This window comes from Diabrotica undecimpunctata, chromosome 8 (assembly GCF_040954645.1).
Source record: "Diabrotica undecimpunctata isolate CICGRU chromosome 8, icDiaUnde3, whole genome shotgun sequence".
Taxonomy (NCBI): domain Eukaryota; kingdom Metazoa; phylum Arthropoda; class Insecta; order Coleoptera; family Chrysomelidae; genus Diabrotica; species Diabrotica undecimpunctata.
This window is the reverse complement of record NC_092810.1, coordinates 72,619,817-72,635,951: the sequence shown is the minus strand read 5'-3', so window position 1 is coordinate 72,635,951 and position 16,135 is coordinate 72,619,817. Positions and strand designations below refer to the sequence as shown.

General features: G+C 32.2%; 1 protein-coding gene across 1 annotated transcript in view; it reads right to left on the bottom strand.

Moving 5' to 3' along the window:
- Positions 1 to 16,135, bottom strand: part of LOC140447689 (serine/threonine-protein kinase OSR1-like) — a 186,302-nt gene that overhangs the window by 40,379 nt on the left and 129,788 nt on the right. Inside the window, exon 6 of the mRNA XM_072540486.1 lies at positions 5,468 to 5,633. Within this exon, the coding sequence (XP_072396587.1) occupies positions 5,468 to 5,633 (166 nt within the window). The remainder of the gene's footprint in view (positions 1 to 5,467; positions 5,634 to 16,135) is intronic.

The following is a 16,135-nucleotide window of genomic DNA, read 5'->3' as shown; positions in this document are numbered from 1 at the left end:
CCCAAATAGATCAGCAACGCATATGGAGAGAAACGTGCAACCCAAAAAATTAAAATTTCATCAAGAATCAGCGACTCTAGTGGATATTTCGGGAAACAACTAGTTACGAATTTGCGCTCATACGAGAATGATCGTAGAAAGAGGTGACGTTACCTCCCCTATCGTTCCCTACCACAACCAATTTACGGCAGTATATACTTATACTTACGAAGTGTAATGAGTCAGAGAACTAAACACCATACCAGATCTGAATTATGATTTCTAAGAAATATGTCTGTGAAGCATTTAGCAATTCGCGAACAGTTTGAATTTATTTTGTCAATATTATATTTTGTATACAGATACGATAAAAATCTAACTGCAATGAAAAATATTTGATTTGTAATTTAGAATGTTAACAATTATAAAAACAAGGGGTGCCCGATCTAATTTTGTTGTGATTATAATTAATTAATAATTAAATAATAACTTTTCTTATAAAGAAAATTTTGCGGACAGATAATATTTTAGATTCATTCAAAACAAAAAAGGGCTTTTTCGTTTTTAAGTTATAAACAATTTAAAACTGAAAAAATAACGAGGGATGATGATCTTCAAGGCTTAGAATCATAAGTTTCACTTCATTTTTGAAATTTTAAAGTACTTAAATTCAAGCTCAACATTATTTTATCAGGTCTTGATAAGTATTTTGGACTTTCATTTGAAATCATTGTTTTTTACTTGTTAATGTAGCCCAGCCCGATCGCCTGTCTTTCCAAAAGGAACCTTCCTCATTACCAATTAAAAAATATTTGCAAAAATGCAAAACATTCTTATCTTGACTTAATAGAAAAAATTTCGAAAGTTTCTACTTGATGATTACAAAATTAATATTTTTGCTTGTGTTTTTGAGCCTTGAAAATCGAAATCTTTCGTTTTTTTCTTTTTAGTTTTAAATTATTTAAAACTCGAAAACAATCAACTTCAGAGAACAATTACAAAAGACCTTTTTTGTTTCGAATGATAAAAAAACCTAACATAATACCTGCCCAAGCCTGATTTTTATTATACTTATAAAAAAAAGTTATTTTTAATAATTTTTAATTAATTATATTCAAAACAAAATTATCTCAGGCACACCTCGTTTCTCATAATTTTGTTAACATACTGAATTACATATCAAATAATTTTTAGTCATTAAAAATAACGGTGCAGTTCTATATTATATCGGATCCTATACTAATCCAGTAAAATAAGGCATAAAAGGGGACAAACCTCGGAATGAAAGATAATAAGCTGAAAATTTGCATACGTCTTTGATGGTATAAAACTTACCTCAAAAGTCTCATATAATCACGTGTCCGCGACTTAAGATATTAAAGGTCAAAGGTCACGAAAATGAGTTTTCTGCAAATATCTCGTTTCCCTTACACTTTATGACATTTAAGGTGGTAAGAAAAATTGTAGAATGGAAAATTCTCTTCAATTTTTATCTCAAGTACTTTTATGTACCTTCAACCCTTCTTAAGATAGAGCGAAAAGAGTGGGGGACCGCTTACCTGTTTATACGGTAACGGTATAGACATGCTTATCGACAAATTAAAAGCTGTTAATATCACTACAAAACAAGCCAGAGATGATGCTGATGTTCTCATTGTAGAAACAGCTATTGCAGAGTCTGAACATGTAGGAAAAAATTTCGTCATTGTAGGAGAAGATATTGATTTGCTAGTTATCTTGATAGGACGAGCTCAATCACATCAACAAGAAATTTTTTTTTTAAAAATTGGTAAGGGTAATGCGGAGACAAAATTATATTCATCGAAAAGTTTTGATAAATACCCTCATTCTAAGAAACACATCTTATTTTTACACGCGTTTAGTGGATGTGATACGACTTCTGCGATTTATAGGAAAGGTAAAATATCGATAAAAAATGTTCGAAAAAAATCACCATTTACATCAGTCACCTCAACTATTTCAACAAAAAAACTCCTCTGTACAAGAATTATTTGAAAATGGAGTACGTATTTTCTTAGCAGCGTATAATGCTCCAACATCAGAAGACGATATAGACCCTTTTCGATACACCCAGTTCATCAAATCAACAAGACTCAACAACCCAGTGCAGTTATCAAGTCTTCCACCTTCAAGTGCAGCAGCTGGTCAGCATATCATTCGTGTCTATTATCAGACCCAAATTTGGTTGGGAAATTCTGGAATTTCTGAAATTGGTTCTGGAACCAATAACAACATTATTACCGCCAGCACCAGAAGAACTGCTGAATACAATATTTTGCAATTGCAAGAAAAGTTGTGGTTCTAATTGCGGATGCAGGAAATCAGGATTGCAATGTACTTTAATTTGTGGGCAGTGTAATGGACAATCATGTCTAAATGCTTCATCAACTTCAGATGATTTCAATGACAGAAAGTGAATATGCACCTGATATTCTTGAATATTTTTATTCTGATACTTTAATAAACGAGAATGATGATGATGAATCCGATATTGAGCAGTCAGAGGAAGAAGAAGAAGACGATGAAGAAGAAAATTAATACAAAAATATTAACCATACATAATAAAAGAATATATATTATATTTGTAACTTTAATAAATCGATTATTGGATTAATAAATAAATATATAATTTAAAAAAATAATAAATATGATTTTTTCAGTATTTAATTAAATATAAAAATGATTATTGTTGAATTCTGCACTTGATGATGATGATGAATCCGATATTGAGCAGTCAGAGGAAGAAGAAGAAGAAGAAGACGATGAAGAAAAAAAATAATACAAAAATATTAACCATACATAATAAATCTTGATTTTTAACGGGAAATTTAAATAACACTGCACCGTCTTTTCTCGATAGATTACAATTTTTATACACACAACGTGTCGTTGTAATTTTAGAGGAATTCATTTTTCACCAAACAAATAAATCGACTAGAACACAAACAAATTACGAAACAAATTCAAAATGCACAGTTTGCAAGTATGATTATGTTAAGAAATTAAAGTGGGAGACCAATATTTACGTTGAGCATTAAGGGGAAATATTATGAAGAGAAGAAATCTTTTATGTTTAACCGTAGTGTAATTTTCTCTCCCGAAAATAGATGGCGAAAGTGTTTTTGAGAACAGAAAAGTTGCTACGTTTAATTTGTGTACGGCTGCGGATCTATTTAGATTATTCAATCAACGCTCCAACCCATCCAAAACAGTTTTTTAATTTATTAATTATTAAATTTAATTATTTTAACAGGTTTAATTATTAAACCTGTCTTAATGGCATGCAACCAGTTACGCATACAAGAATATGTAGAGGTAAATATTTATTTTATTTTTGATGTTTTTCCAATAAATAACAATAAATGTTGCTCAATTTATATATGTCGGACTTTTTATTTATGCAATATGTACTAGATTTTATGAAACACATTTCCAAGAATACACGTTTTGCATGGTGTTTTTCTTTTGCCAAAATATCTGACTGCAGCCCTAATAAACTGGTGATTTTGTTCATATCGACAGTCACTAATATCCTGTATTTCTTATATATATACATATATATATATATATATATATATATATATATATATATATATATATATATATATATATATATATATATATATATATATATATATATATATATCTATAGTGTGTCAACTTTAAAACTTACAATGGGCTTTGTCTCACGAACAAAAGCTGATATCGAAAAATGCTTAAAACCGTTTCTAGGATAGTAAGGGGAACTAAAATAGCATGAAAGAGAACTCACCCCCATCATCCCCCTAGGCCCATCCACCACAACCAAAAAAGTTTACAGTTGCAAACCCCTACTTGTCATACATCATTGAAAAGATTATAAAAAGAACTATCCAATGGTATAAATAATTATACAGGGTGAAGCAATAATTGTGAAACTTTGGTTTAAATGTAAAATTTAATGAGGTTTTTGTTGAATTGCAAATTTGTTAAAAATGTCAATTAAGTAAATGTTCAAAGTGGGTTCCGTTGTTTTGAAAACAATAATACAGATTATTTTCAAACAAAATTTTATAAAACAAAGGTTTATAAACAAAAAAGTCAGGTGGCGGTAAGTCTGGTGACCTCGGTGGCCACTCAATAGGACCTCTCCTTCCAATGCAGATTTATTTTCTGTATTTTTTTTTTGAGAGGAGACCCATTTCTTTCTTACAGCTAATTCATAATATTGTTATAAATATTAAGAGTTGTTATTGCCTCAAGAGAAAAGTGACAGATTTTATGACAGATTATGATACTGTTCAGCAGTAGAAGGTCAAATATTTAAATCATTTCTGTAGGGCATAAAGAATTATTTCTTATTTTATTAGGAATTATTTTTTATTTTCAATAAGAGTATATTTGTGGTTGAAAAATGTGCTTTTATTTTTAATTCAACCACAAAAATTGATCACATTATTAAAAACCGATACAAATACACCGCTTTATAAAAGGCAGTGTATTTTTATCGAGTTTATAATTTATGTACTTTAAGAAATGAACCGGGCATACGTAATGAAAACAAACATCGAATTCGAATGACGGAGATGTGCATCTCATCGGTTGTTACATGCTTTGAAATGTTTTTCCATGATTTTAGCTCTTTATGTAGTTTGTCATGTCTAATCCAAAACTTAACGTACTGTATATATACCAAGTTTTTGTAGTTTTGTTATGTAACTAGTTGATCGTCTATAAAGCTGAGGGTGTAGAGCATTTATGTGTTTATTAATTTAATGCATGTTCTAAGATTGGTTTGAAAACTTTTATTGCTAAAAATATGCTTGAGTACTCGTAAAGCCATCGCCAGTAATTTTTTTCTGCTTTATCTTCCCTGTTTGATGTATCTATCGGCTTGTTCGTCTCCCTCGTTATTTTGCTATTCGTTTTCTATTTTCGTTTTTAAGATCTTTCTATATACTTCTTATTGTATTGATGATTGCAATATTTCCAAAGTTATCATATTTATCACTTTTCCTGAACATAATTTTCAAATAACTTTCTTTCTACTTTTTAGGAATTTATTGTTAGCTTATGCACATTTGCAATAGTTTTGTCAAATAGGCGAACAGATTGTTACTTAATTTTCTATTATATATGTCTCCAGATCTCGGTGCCCCATGGATTTTTAGAAAACTGTATTGCTTTTTCACTTATCCTAGTTAACATAAAAATACAAGAAAATAGTTTTAGAACAATTTCAACTCGAAAACTCTAATTAGATAAAAAAAAGCAAATCGACGCGAATATTCTACAGCTGGATCAAAGAAGCTGAACCTTGACTACTCTTTTGCTAACATAAACAAAGCATATTTTAGTGACGAAATAGACCTAATACGTCAATATACTAGTGAGCGAAGTTTAGATATAGTTTCTTAAAAAAAGAATTCTCCTGGTTTAGACCAGTTTTATACAAAAAAAAAAGTTAATATAAATATCTATACCTTACCTGCTCCATAACTTCAGGCGCCATCCAACATGGCGTACCAACAAAGGTATGCCTCACTTTTTCTCTGGATATATCTCGACCAGTAGCCAGCCAAGCTGAGACACCAAAATCCGCAATCTGCACAGTACCATCCTCGCCCAACAAAATATTACCAGCCTTGATATCTCTAAAAGTATTATAAATTTTTATACAAGTATATTTTTGTATATTTAATAAATTAACGTAAATTGATAAATAACAAAAAATACTTCGCAGTGAATTGCCTTCATCGAAGTCAGTTTTACGAGATTTTTGACCAGAGTTTAATTGTAATCTGAACCAACCCACAAAACAATCTAACAATCCGTCAAAGATGTCTACATTTTTAATTCTTTCATGTTAAAATGAGCCGTATGAATCTTGCATTTTTATGTAAATCTTCTTCTAAAGCTGCCTATCTTCTAGCGATGTTGGCCCCCACATTGACCCATCTTATTCTATTCACAATAGCTCGAAATAGATCAGTTGACCTTAGACCAATCCTTTCCTTAGGCCGGCCAGCCAGGATATACGTCTTCGTCCAGGGTCTCTGTTGTCCCCAATCTTGCCTTGTAGAATCAACGATAGAAGTTGGTACTTATTATTACGCATAATGTGGCCGAAGTAAGCCAATTTTCTGTTTTCTACGGTATTAATAATTTTTATACAAATATTTGAGAACAAATATTAAAAATTGTTTTTGTGTCTACATAAACAAAAGTAGACCCAGTTTCAAAGCTATCTCTTGATGAAGGATCTTCCCTACTGAGCCATGCTGTTCCTTATATTCAGTTGCAGCAAATGCCTGGCAGCCCCCGGTAAGATGTTAGATGGTTTCTTGGGCTTGACATATTCTTCTTCTTCCTTCTTGTTGTTTTGTTTCGCTTCTCTCCCTATCCAACAGACTTTTCCCTGATATTCGTCGAAGTATTTTCATCTTTGTTGTTTCTAGTAGTCGTCTCGTTTTTGATGTATCAGGTTTTGTCTCCGCCGTGTATGTGAATATAGGCCTAATTGCTGCTTTATAGATTTTTCACAAGGAATCTACGTTCCTGTATTTGGCTGTATACCATATATTAAAAAATTAATTAAAATCCTTTGTAAAAGGTATATATTTAAAAACCCAAACGGGCCGTGTTAGACAAAACGTTTTCGGAATACATCATTCCATCATCGGTGTCTAGGAGTACATGAATGTAGCCACTAAGCAACTCAGTTGCTTCCATAAAGTCCTCGTAGACACACCGTCTCAGGACTTGCAACTTCAACGTGGAGTCATATGTCGCCATGTTACCTAATCCAACGGTAACTTTAACATCATAAGTATTTATAAGATATAATGTCGAACAAATGTAACTAATTATTTGTTAACGGGTTTTTACCCATATATTTAGTGGCTACATTCATGTACTCCTAGACACCGATGATGGAATGATGTATTCCGAAAGCGTTTTGTCTAACACAGCCCGTTTGGGTTTTTAAATATATACCTTTTACAAAGGATTTTAATTAATTTTTTATAGATTTTTGTTTTTGTGTCGTGTCTTAGGTATTTGTTCCTCCAGATTGTGTCATTAAAGACTCCACCGCTTTACTTGCTTGACATCCATATCGGCATTTGTCGTTTAGGACCTAAGGGTCTTTGACGATATATTTCAGTTAATTTTTGGTTGGTATAACCTGATCCTGAATGGCAAGTAATGAACCTTCTGTTTCAGGGAACATCTTTGCTGATGTCAACCAATAGTTCGACGCTGTGTTGTTGACATAGTCTTGAGTGACTTCATTGAGATGTCGCCCGTGGAGAGGTTTATCCATCCAGATTCGCATTTTTTCGTTCTTAGTTAGATGGTTTATGCGCATTTCTGGTTCTCTCAGTTTGATCGGTGTTGTGTCATCTACTGCGCAAATCGCACGTTGTATAGTAGATGTCTTAGCCTGCATCTGAAAATAAGTTGTTAAATTAGTAATCTGTTTTTCTAATAGCTCACTTATATCCATAAATCCTCGTCTTCCTAAATACCGCGATTATATCGTTCTTCCTACTGCACTTCGAGGATGGTGTTCTTGTGCCTTTGTAAGGTTTGTTCGAACTTTTCGCTGAAGAGTTTCTATATCCGTTTTAGTCTGCTTAATAAGAAATACCAACTAAACAGGTAAGCGCGTAAAATGCGTAGGTGTTTAGTGCCTTAAACAAATTTTTACTATTAAGATGCGAGCGGAGCAGCTGTTTTACCCTTCATATGAACTCTGAAGTTAATTCGATTTTCATTTGTTTATGGTCAATTTTCCGCGCTTGCTTTACTCCTAGATATTTGTACATGACATTTTCTTCCGTAACCTCGATGTTTTAGCCATTTTGTATATCGAATCTTCCGGGCTGAAACTTTCCTCTGACTACATTCAAAATATAGCACTTGTCTAGGCCGAAGTGCATACTAATATCTTTAGAGAATGTTTTTTACAGTTTTTAGCATCTGATCTAAGTGGTTTTAAGTGGAAGCCATTAATTGCGATATTTTCCGTTTCGAAATTGTTGTCACCAGGTATTTGGAGGTGTATCTACAAGCAATTTACGCAGCAGTGAGTCAAAGGCTCTCTTGTGGTCAATAAAGGCAGCGAAGAGGTTCTTTTTTTGTGTATGCCTGGTTAGAACTGACCGAGTCGATAATAAGTTGTTCTTTGCAGCACATGGAACCCTTAGCGCATCCTTTCTGTTGAGGTTCTATGATATTGTTTAAAGTGCAGTGTTGGTAGATACGCTGAGCTAGACAGGATTTGATCAATTTATACAAAGTTAAGAGACAAGTAATTGGGAGATACTTGGCTAGATCTTGAGTATTATTTTGATGATCTTTCGAGAACTTTTGAAGCCAGAAGTTTTGAACACCGCCTGGTCCAGGAGTTTTCAAGTTATGAAGGTCTTTGATAATATTGGAGACTTCTTCTGTGGTGAAGGGTTCATAGTACGGTAGTATTGACAGTGGTGCGTTGTATCTTCTATCCATCCAGCATTGGTGTTAAAAGCAGCTGGCGTGGAAAGTCGATTGCCCCAAAACTCCTGCATTTCTTGATTTATTGGCACTTTCTACAGTAGAATTAAGTTTTCTATTTTCGGCTGTTACTGACTTTTTACCTTCTCAGCCGTCCTGAATAAACGGAGAGTTGTTATTTAAATGTATCCAGGCACTGTTGGGCCGTGTTGTTTTTAGGATCATATTGCGAGTGTCAATAAATCAATCTTGTTTAGAAGCCGTTTTCCCCAGGGTGCAATTGTGTTATCTGTCCTTCCGATATTGGTACCACGTCCTATTCTGATCTTAATTCCCATTACATTAGCTGTTGCTGTTGGTGTACTGTAAATAAGCATGTGCAAAAATTCCAGCATATGGGCTTCTGCGACGTAATTGGGTAGAACTTCAGTATTCACAATTTGTAACAGCGCATCTAGTTTTTAAAAGAGTTTATTTTTGGTAGCGGTGGTCTGCTAAGTGGGTTTGTTTCATTAAACTTTATATAATAAAGACCTTTATTATTATTATATTTTGGATCGTTTTGATTATTTCTAGAGATATCTCTAGCATCTATTGCGTACAATAAGTAAGTTTAATTTGACCCTGTCAAATGCTTTGTTAAGGTTCATGAAACATAAATATGCCGGTTTATTGTATTCAAATGATTTCTCTTGAAGTTGCCTATTATAAATATAGCGTCGGTGCATGCTCTTCCCGATCTAAAACCTTGTTGTTCTTCTGCTAGTGTTATGATTTCATTCGGTTTATTTACTATAACAACGTTGCGATTTATTGTGAAGTGACAGTGGATTTTTAATTTATTAAGTAAGTAAATAAACTAAAAAATTGTTTTTTTTTTCTCTTTTTTTCCTCTTTTTATGTCCTATTACTTTTTTATAGGTAGTTTAGAAGTATTAGGTATATATTTTTAATTTTCATTTTGTTTTGGTTTATAAACTCGATTTTTTTTCTTCTTTTTGTTTAGTTATCTTAATTTTTTTATATATCGCTCATTTACCAGAACAACGTGATATCACAAAAAGTACAATTTTACAGGAGAGCACTTTTTAAGTTTCAAAAAATTATAGCCTGGTAATGACTGAATTAATTTGCTTGAAATTGTAATTGGTGTATAGTTTAACTATTAACTTTGAATAAAATCAGTCATTTTACCTAAATGTTGTCAATATACTTATATAATTAAGACATGTAAAAAAAGTAACATATATGTCACATTCTTTCTGAAAATATAGAAAGAAAGTAATGCAATAAATTAACTTGTAACATTGTAGATGATAAAATTTTCTGGTTTTAGGTTACTTAAATAACTAAAACAGGTGGTCTTCACTATATTTATTGGAAGTTATATTTTAAAACAAGAAAACAGAAAATATTTTAAAACAACCAGAAGTAAAAAACTAAAACTTAAAACATTTATAGCACTTAAGCAGACTGGACTGTATCGAAATTTATTGTTTACATAATCTAAAAAGAAGAAACATAACAATTGAACAAAGAACAAAGAAATCAAATATACCTTCTTAAATATAATTATAAAGCTTCGTAAAAAGGTCTGTGGTATCTTGGAATGAGATTCTTTTTAATCAAGTCCATTAGATCTGCTTTTTTCCTGTCAGCTAAACCAAGTTTCTGTGAATATGCATTATTCAATTCTATATTAATGTTTTTCTTTTTTTTTATCACTATTGCCTTTCGAAACTCTTCATCAGCATATGAATATTTAAAAGATATGCCAGAAGTATCATCCTTTTCGAACTTAATAACCTTAACAAAAAGAGAAATCAAACGATTTCTACTTAGCGAAACCGAATTCAAATCTTAACCACTGTGTTTCCTAAAATTTGCGAAACAAACAGCTGGATGAATTACTCGGCAAGGGAATCTAAAATTACATTCCACAAGCCGTTCATCCTAGTCAAAATTCGTAGTGAATTCAGTTTCTCGTACTTCCAACGAAGTAAATAACAAAACAGAATGACGGTATTAGATTTTTGTTTTGATACAGTGCAGCAACAACCGTTGATACGTATTTCGACCTCCTTAAGTCTCTTCAGAACGGTATAGTCACTGCTCTGAACCAAAACAAAAATCTTTCCCGTCCTAGACAATAGTTATTAAAATAACTATATACGGACGTAACTACGCCATCTAAAAACAAAAAGAGAAATCAAACGATTTCTACTTAGCGAAACCGAATTCAAATCTTAACCACTGTGTTTCCTAAAATTTGCGAAACAAACAGCTGGATGAATTACCCGGCAAGGGAATCTAAAATTGCATTCCACAAGCCGTTCATCCTAGTCAAAATTCGTAGTGAATTCAGTTTCTCGTACTTCCAACGAAGTAAATAACAAAACAGAATGACGGTATTAGATTTTTGTTTTGATACAGTGCAGCAACAACCGTTGATACGTATTTCGACCTCCTTAAGTCTCTTCAGAACGGTATAGTCACTGCTCTGAACCAAAACAAAAATCTTTCCCGTCCTAGACAATAGTTATTAAAATAACTATATACGGACGTAACTACGCCATCTAAAAACAAAAAGAGAAATCAAACGATTTCTACTTAGCGAAACCGAATTCAAATCTTAACCACTGTGTTTCCTAAAATTTGCGAAACAAACAGCTGGATGAATTACTCGGCAAGGGAATCTAAAATTGCATTCCACAAGCCGTTCATCCTAGTCAAAATTCGTAGTGAATTCAGTTTCTCGTACTTCCAATGAAGTAAATAACAAAACAGAATGACGGTATTAGATTTTTGTTTTGATACAGTGCAGCAACAACCGTTGATACGTATTTCGACCTCCTTAAGTCTCTTCAGAACGGTATAGTCACTGCTCTGAACCAAAACAAAAATCTTTCCCGTCCTAGACAATAGTTATTAAAATAACTATATACGGACGTAACTAGGCCATCTAAAAACAAAAAGAGAAATCAAACGATTTCTACTTAGCGAAACCGAATTCAAATCTTAACCACTGTGTTTCCTAAAATTTGCGAAACAAACAGCTGGATGAATTACTCGGCAAGGGAATCTAAAATTGCATTCCACAAGCCGTTCATCCTAGTCAAAATTCGTAGTGAATTCAGTTTCTCGTACTTCCAACGAAGTAAATAACAAAACAGAATGACGGTATTAGATTTTTGTTTTGATACAGTGCAGCAACAACCGTTGATACGTATTTCGACCTCCTTAAGTCTCTTCAGAACGGTATAGCCTTTTGTTTCGCAAATTTTAGGAAACACAGTGGTTAAGATTTGAATTCGGTTTCGCTAAGTAGAAATCGTTTGATTTCTCTTTTTGTTTTTAGATGGCGTAGTTACGTCCGTATATAGTTATTTTAATAACTATTGTCTAGGACGGGAAAGATTTTTGTTTTGGTTCAGAGCAGTGACTATACCGTTCTGAAGAGACTTAAGGAGGTCGAAATACGTATCAACGGTTGTTGCTGCACTGTATCAAAACAAAAATCTAATACCGTCATTCTGTTAATAACCTTAATTTCTGACAGTTTGACAGTATTATTATCCATATCTTTTGTTAAACTTAAATTCATTTGATTACATACGTTCTTCCAATCATAAAAATCTTCGTAACATATTTCGTTGACTGCCTTTATGGCACCTATAAAAGCATCAGGGTCTATATACATTGGTCCTGATCTTAATTGTCTTTTTATCTCCTTTTCAATTTGAGAATGTGCTGAGTCTCCCTCATTTTGTGTATATCCTTTGATTAAATAGTTATGTGTTATGGACCTAAGATTTTATAAATGTTGTACAGCGTACAAGCAAAGAATATAGACGCTTAGCGTTTATATTCTTTGGTACAAGTAAAGGGCAAACATAAATTTGTTTTTTTGTTGGCCTGCGCAGTTGTCTGAATAAAAGACAACAGCGAGATCTTTGGCCGTTTTTGAAATGTTCATTAGATATTTGAATACGCATGTCCCAATTTCATTAACACCCCTGTTAGCATTCGTTTCGTCCCAGACATAACATTCAACTACATTATTTTGAATATTGTATATTGTAAGGTTAAGTAAATTCAGTTTTGATTTGTAATAAAATACTGAAACGTCGCCTTTAGAACACTGAAAAACAGCTTGAAGGTCATACACGGCAACAGTAATATTCTCGTCATTTTTATCTTTGTTCTTTTCAGTGCGTGATAGCTCCTTTTCCTTAAAGTGTTTCTCATAATTTGCTTTTCTTATCTCTTTTTCTTCGGTTGTAGTGTTTTTATATGCTTCGCACTCCTCACATAAGTCTTTTTTGGGTACAAAAAAGGAAATATTAAAATCTTGTGTGAATATTCGATAGAACGTGACATATGTTGCAAAAGAAAGGTTTTTTTTTCTTACATTCTTTTACGTTTTCCCTGTGCAGATTTGTCACCGTTTTACTTCCATTAATGAAATTCCTATTCGAATGCGTTCGAATATAATGGGATTCTATTTTCGGTATTGCGTTTATGAACTCTCTAACTCCATTCTTTATGTTTTCATCTAACTTGCTATGATTTCCATGGCTCCCACGTTGATCCTTCATGGAAGAAATATTAGTATCTTTATTCTTTTTTCTAAAGCTGTTTCGATTGGACGGTTGTTAATACTGAATGTGTTTTTAAAAAAGGTTTTGCATACTCTGATTTTCACACCAGACACAGTTAAAAAATATGCATTATTATTTTCTCGCTTTGGAGCAACACATCCCTGAGAGTCAACTTTGACATAGCGATGCTTTGGGACAACTGTTTCGATGTTGTTCGCTAAGAATGTCCATTGTTTTTCAATATCCCCCAGAGCCCAGTATTGTGCTAAAAGTTGTTGCCGCTGACTTTCTGTGATATTTACTTGACATTTGAATGTGTAGGTATCTTTGCATGGTGACTTTAAAAAGAGCGTTCCGGAACAATTTTACCAGATTTTGGGGATTGGTATGCTTTTCCACTATTTCTTAATTTTTTCACAACATTGTTCTTCCATTCACTTTCCTGTCTTCTTCTCTTCTTTCCCTTTTTCGTTGGAGTTTTATCGTTTGTTACACTTTCTTCTTGGTAAGTATCTTGGTATGAGGTGTCAATAGTAATCGATGTAAAAGGAGGAATTTCTTTGTACTTTGTTGAATATAGAAAGTTGCCACAGCCGTTTTGTCTGCAAAAATAATACTCGTTGTGAATTTGTATTGGTATGTATAACGTGATATAATGACATAGTAGACCGTGAAATATTATAATTTTTCTGGAAAAAGGACACAACAACAAATAATCAAAACGAAAAAATAAATTTTATCATCAATACTGGTCCTTTTTATGATATCACCTTTGAAAAATAATATTTTTACAACAACAACGTGATATCAATGACAAGACTACTTCACATGTTACTTTATTTTTTCTGGAAGAACTAGTCAAATACATTTGTTACATTTTAGAAATTAAATTAAACATTTGATTGTAGCTTACCTTTGCACTAACAGGGTGATATAGTCGTGATGTTACGTTGTTTGTGAAAACAGAGAGCACTTCACCCTACGCCAGACAGATCACAACTAATATGTCACGCTATCGAAAATAACGAGGTGTCCAAAAGAGACAACGCTACAAGATGATTTGTCACATCATTTCTGTCTTTGTCCCTCCAAAGCACATTTTACTTTTATGTTAAAGATACCATGTTTTTGCAGTATATAGAATGAAATACAGCGGATTTATTTAACGGATAATAAAAAAATCGGATTTTTTGAGATATCACGTTGTTCTGGTAAATGAGCGATATATTTTTTTATTTTTTGTTTATTTATTTTTATTTTTTCATATGATTTATTACAATATTTTGTAGTTATAAAATTTGCTTACAAGTTTCGTGTTAATTCTATGGTTAATGCAATATGTTTTATTTAAAGCTTATATTTACATTTTCTAAATAATCTAAAAATACAATTGAAGATTTCTATGTTTTCAGAGAAAATTAATTCATTTAAGTGAAATGGGAAGCAGATATTTAGATTGCGCAAGTCTTCATAAAAACCTACAATATTTTTCTGTTATTTTTCACATTCTAATAGGATCTGTGTTAAATCTCCATATTTTCCACAGGTACAGTTTGGACTGTTTCCAAAGGTCTGATAGTTTCATTTTGTAGATTCTTGATGATGTTAGACCATGGTTTGACCTTATTCTATTAACAGTTTTTATAAAAATTCGGTTGGACTTTTTTTTTTTTTATTGTATAATGGCTTTGGCATAGCCAATTAGCCAGACTATTTGTGGTAATTACAATTTTTGTTTTTATTACCTAAGCCTATTTATAATATAAATTTACAGGAAGTAATATGTTGGTATACACATTCAATTTTTGACATATTTACAATTTTTGATTTGAATACCTAAAACTACTTATAATTTAAATTTACAGGATGTTATGTATTCGTAGATACATTTTAATATCTGCTTATTCTTTGAAAAAATAATTGTATTTAAATTGACAGGCAATGAACAATTTAGCTCAATTAGTTTTTCATACATCATTTTGATACTTTGTTTGTACTGTCCACACTCCAATATAAAGTGCTGCAGATCTCCCACTTTACCACAGGAGCAATATGGGTTATCAGTAATACCTATGCTGTGTTTGTATGCAGGAGTGAGTGCGTGGTTTGATCTTATTCTGTTTATTGTTTTTATAAATAACCTATTTGTCTCATATTTGAACCATCTCTCATTGGGTATTAGTGGTTGGCAAGCTTTAAAGTTTATTCCAGTTGTACTTTGGTTGTATAAACGTTGCCATATTTGTTTGCAGTTGTTTCTACTGATATTATCTATGTCTGCTACTGGAAGAAGTATGTTGTTTATATTATGTTTGGTTAAAGCTGCAGATTTAGCTAATTTGTCGACTTCTTCATTTCCTAATATTCCAGAGTGTCCTTTTACCCAACAAATAATAATCGAGCTACCTGCGGAAATAATATCATAATGTAACTTCTTTATTTGTATCTCAATATGGTTTAGGTTTTTTGTGGTTTTGATAGAAGTGAGTTTGTCCATAATGCTTCTACAATCAGTCAGAATGATATAATTATTTATACCAATTGAAGCTATATATTTTAACGCAAAAAATAAAGCTGATAGTTCGGCAGTATATATTGAAGCTTCATTGGGCAATCGACATGATTCTTTGTAATCAGAATTCCAGTGATATATTGCACAACCCGTTTTATTTTGAATTTTAGAGCCGTCAGTAAAAATATATTGAAATGCAGGCCACTTATCTTTAATTATTTTATTGATCATACTTCCTGGAAGATTTGAATCCATATAATATGTTTCTATTATCTTAGAGAAGAGAGTCTTAGGAGGTTGTGTATAAATTGGTGGTATTTTATTTTGATACAATTGTTCTTCAAATATTGTTAGTTTCCTATAACTTTCAACGTATATGGGAGTTTTTTTGTTACGCCAATATATATGGTTTAAGTCTAATATATTCTGTTGGAATTCTGTTTTTATAAAAACCATATTTTTTGAAGTAGTATGGGTTGCCACTGTTTATAGGATGAATCTCTTCCGGATTCCATATATTTTTTCTGACACTTCTTCCCTTCAG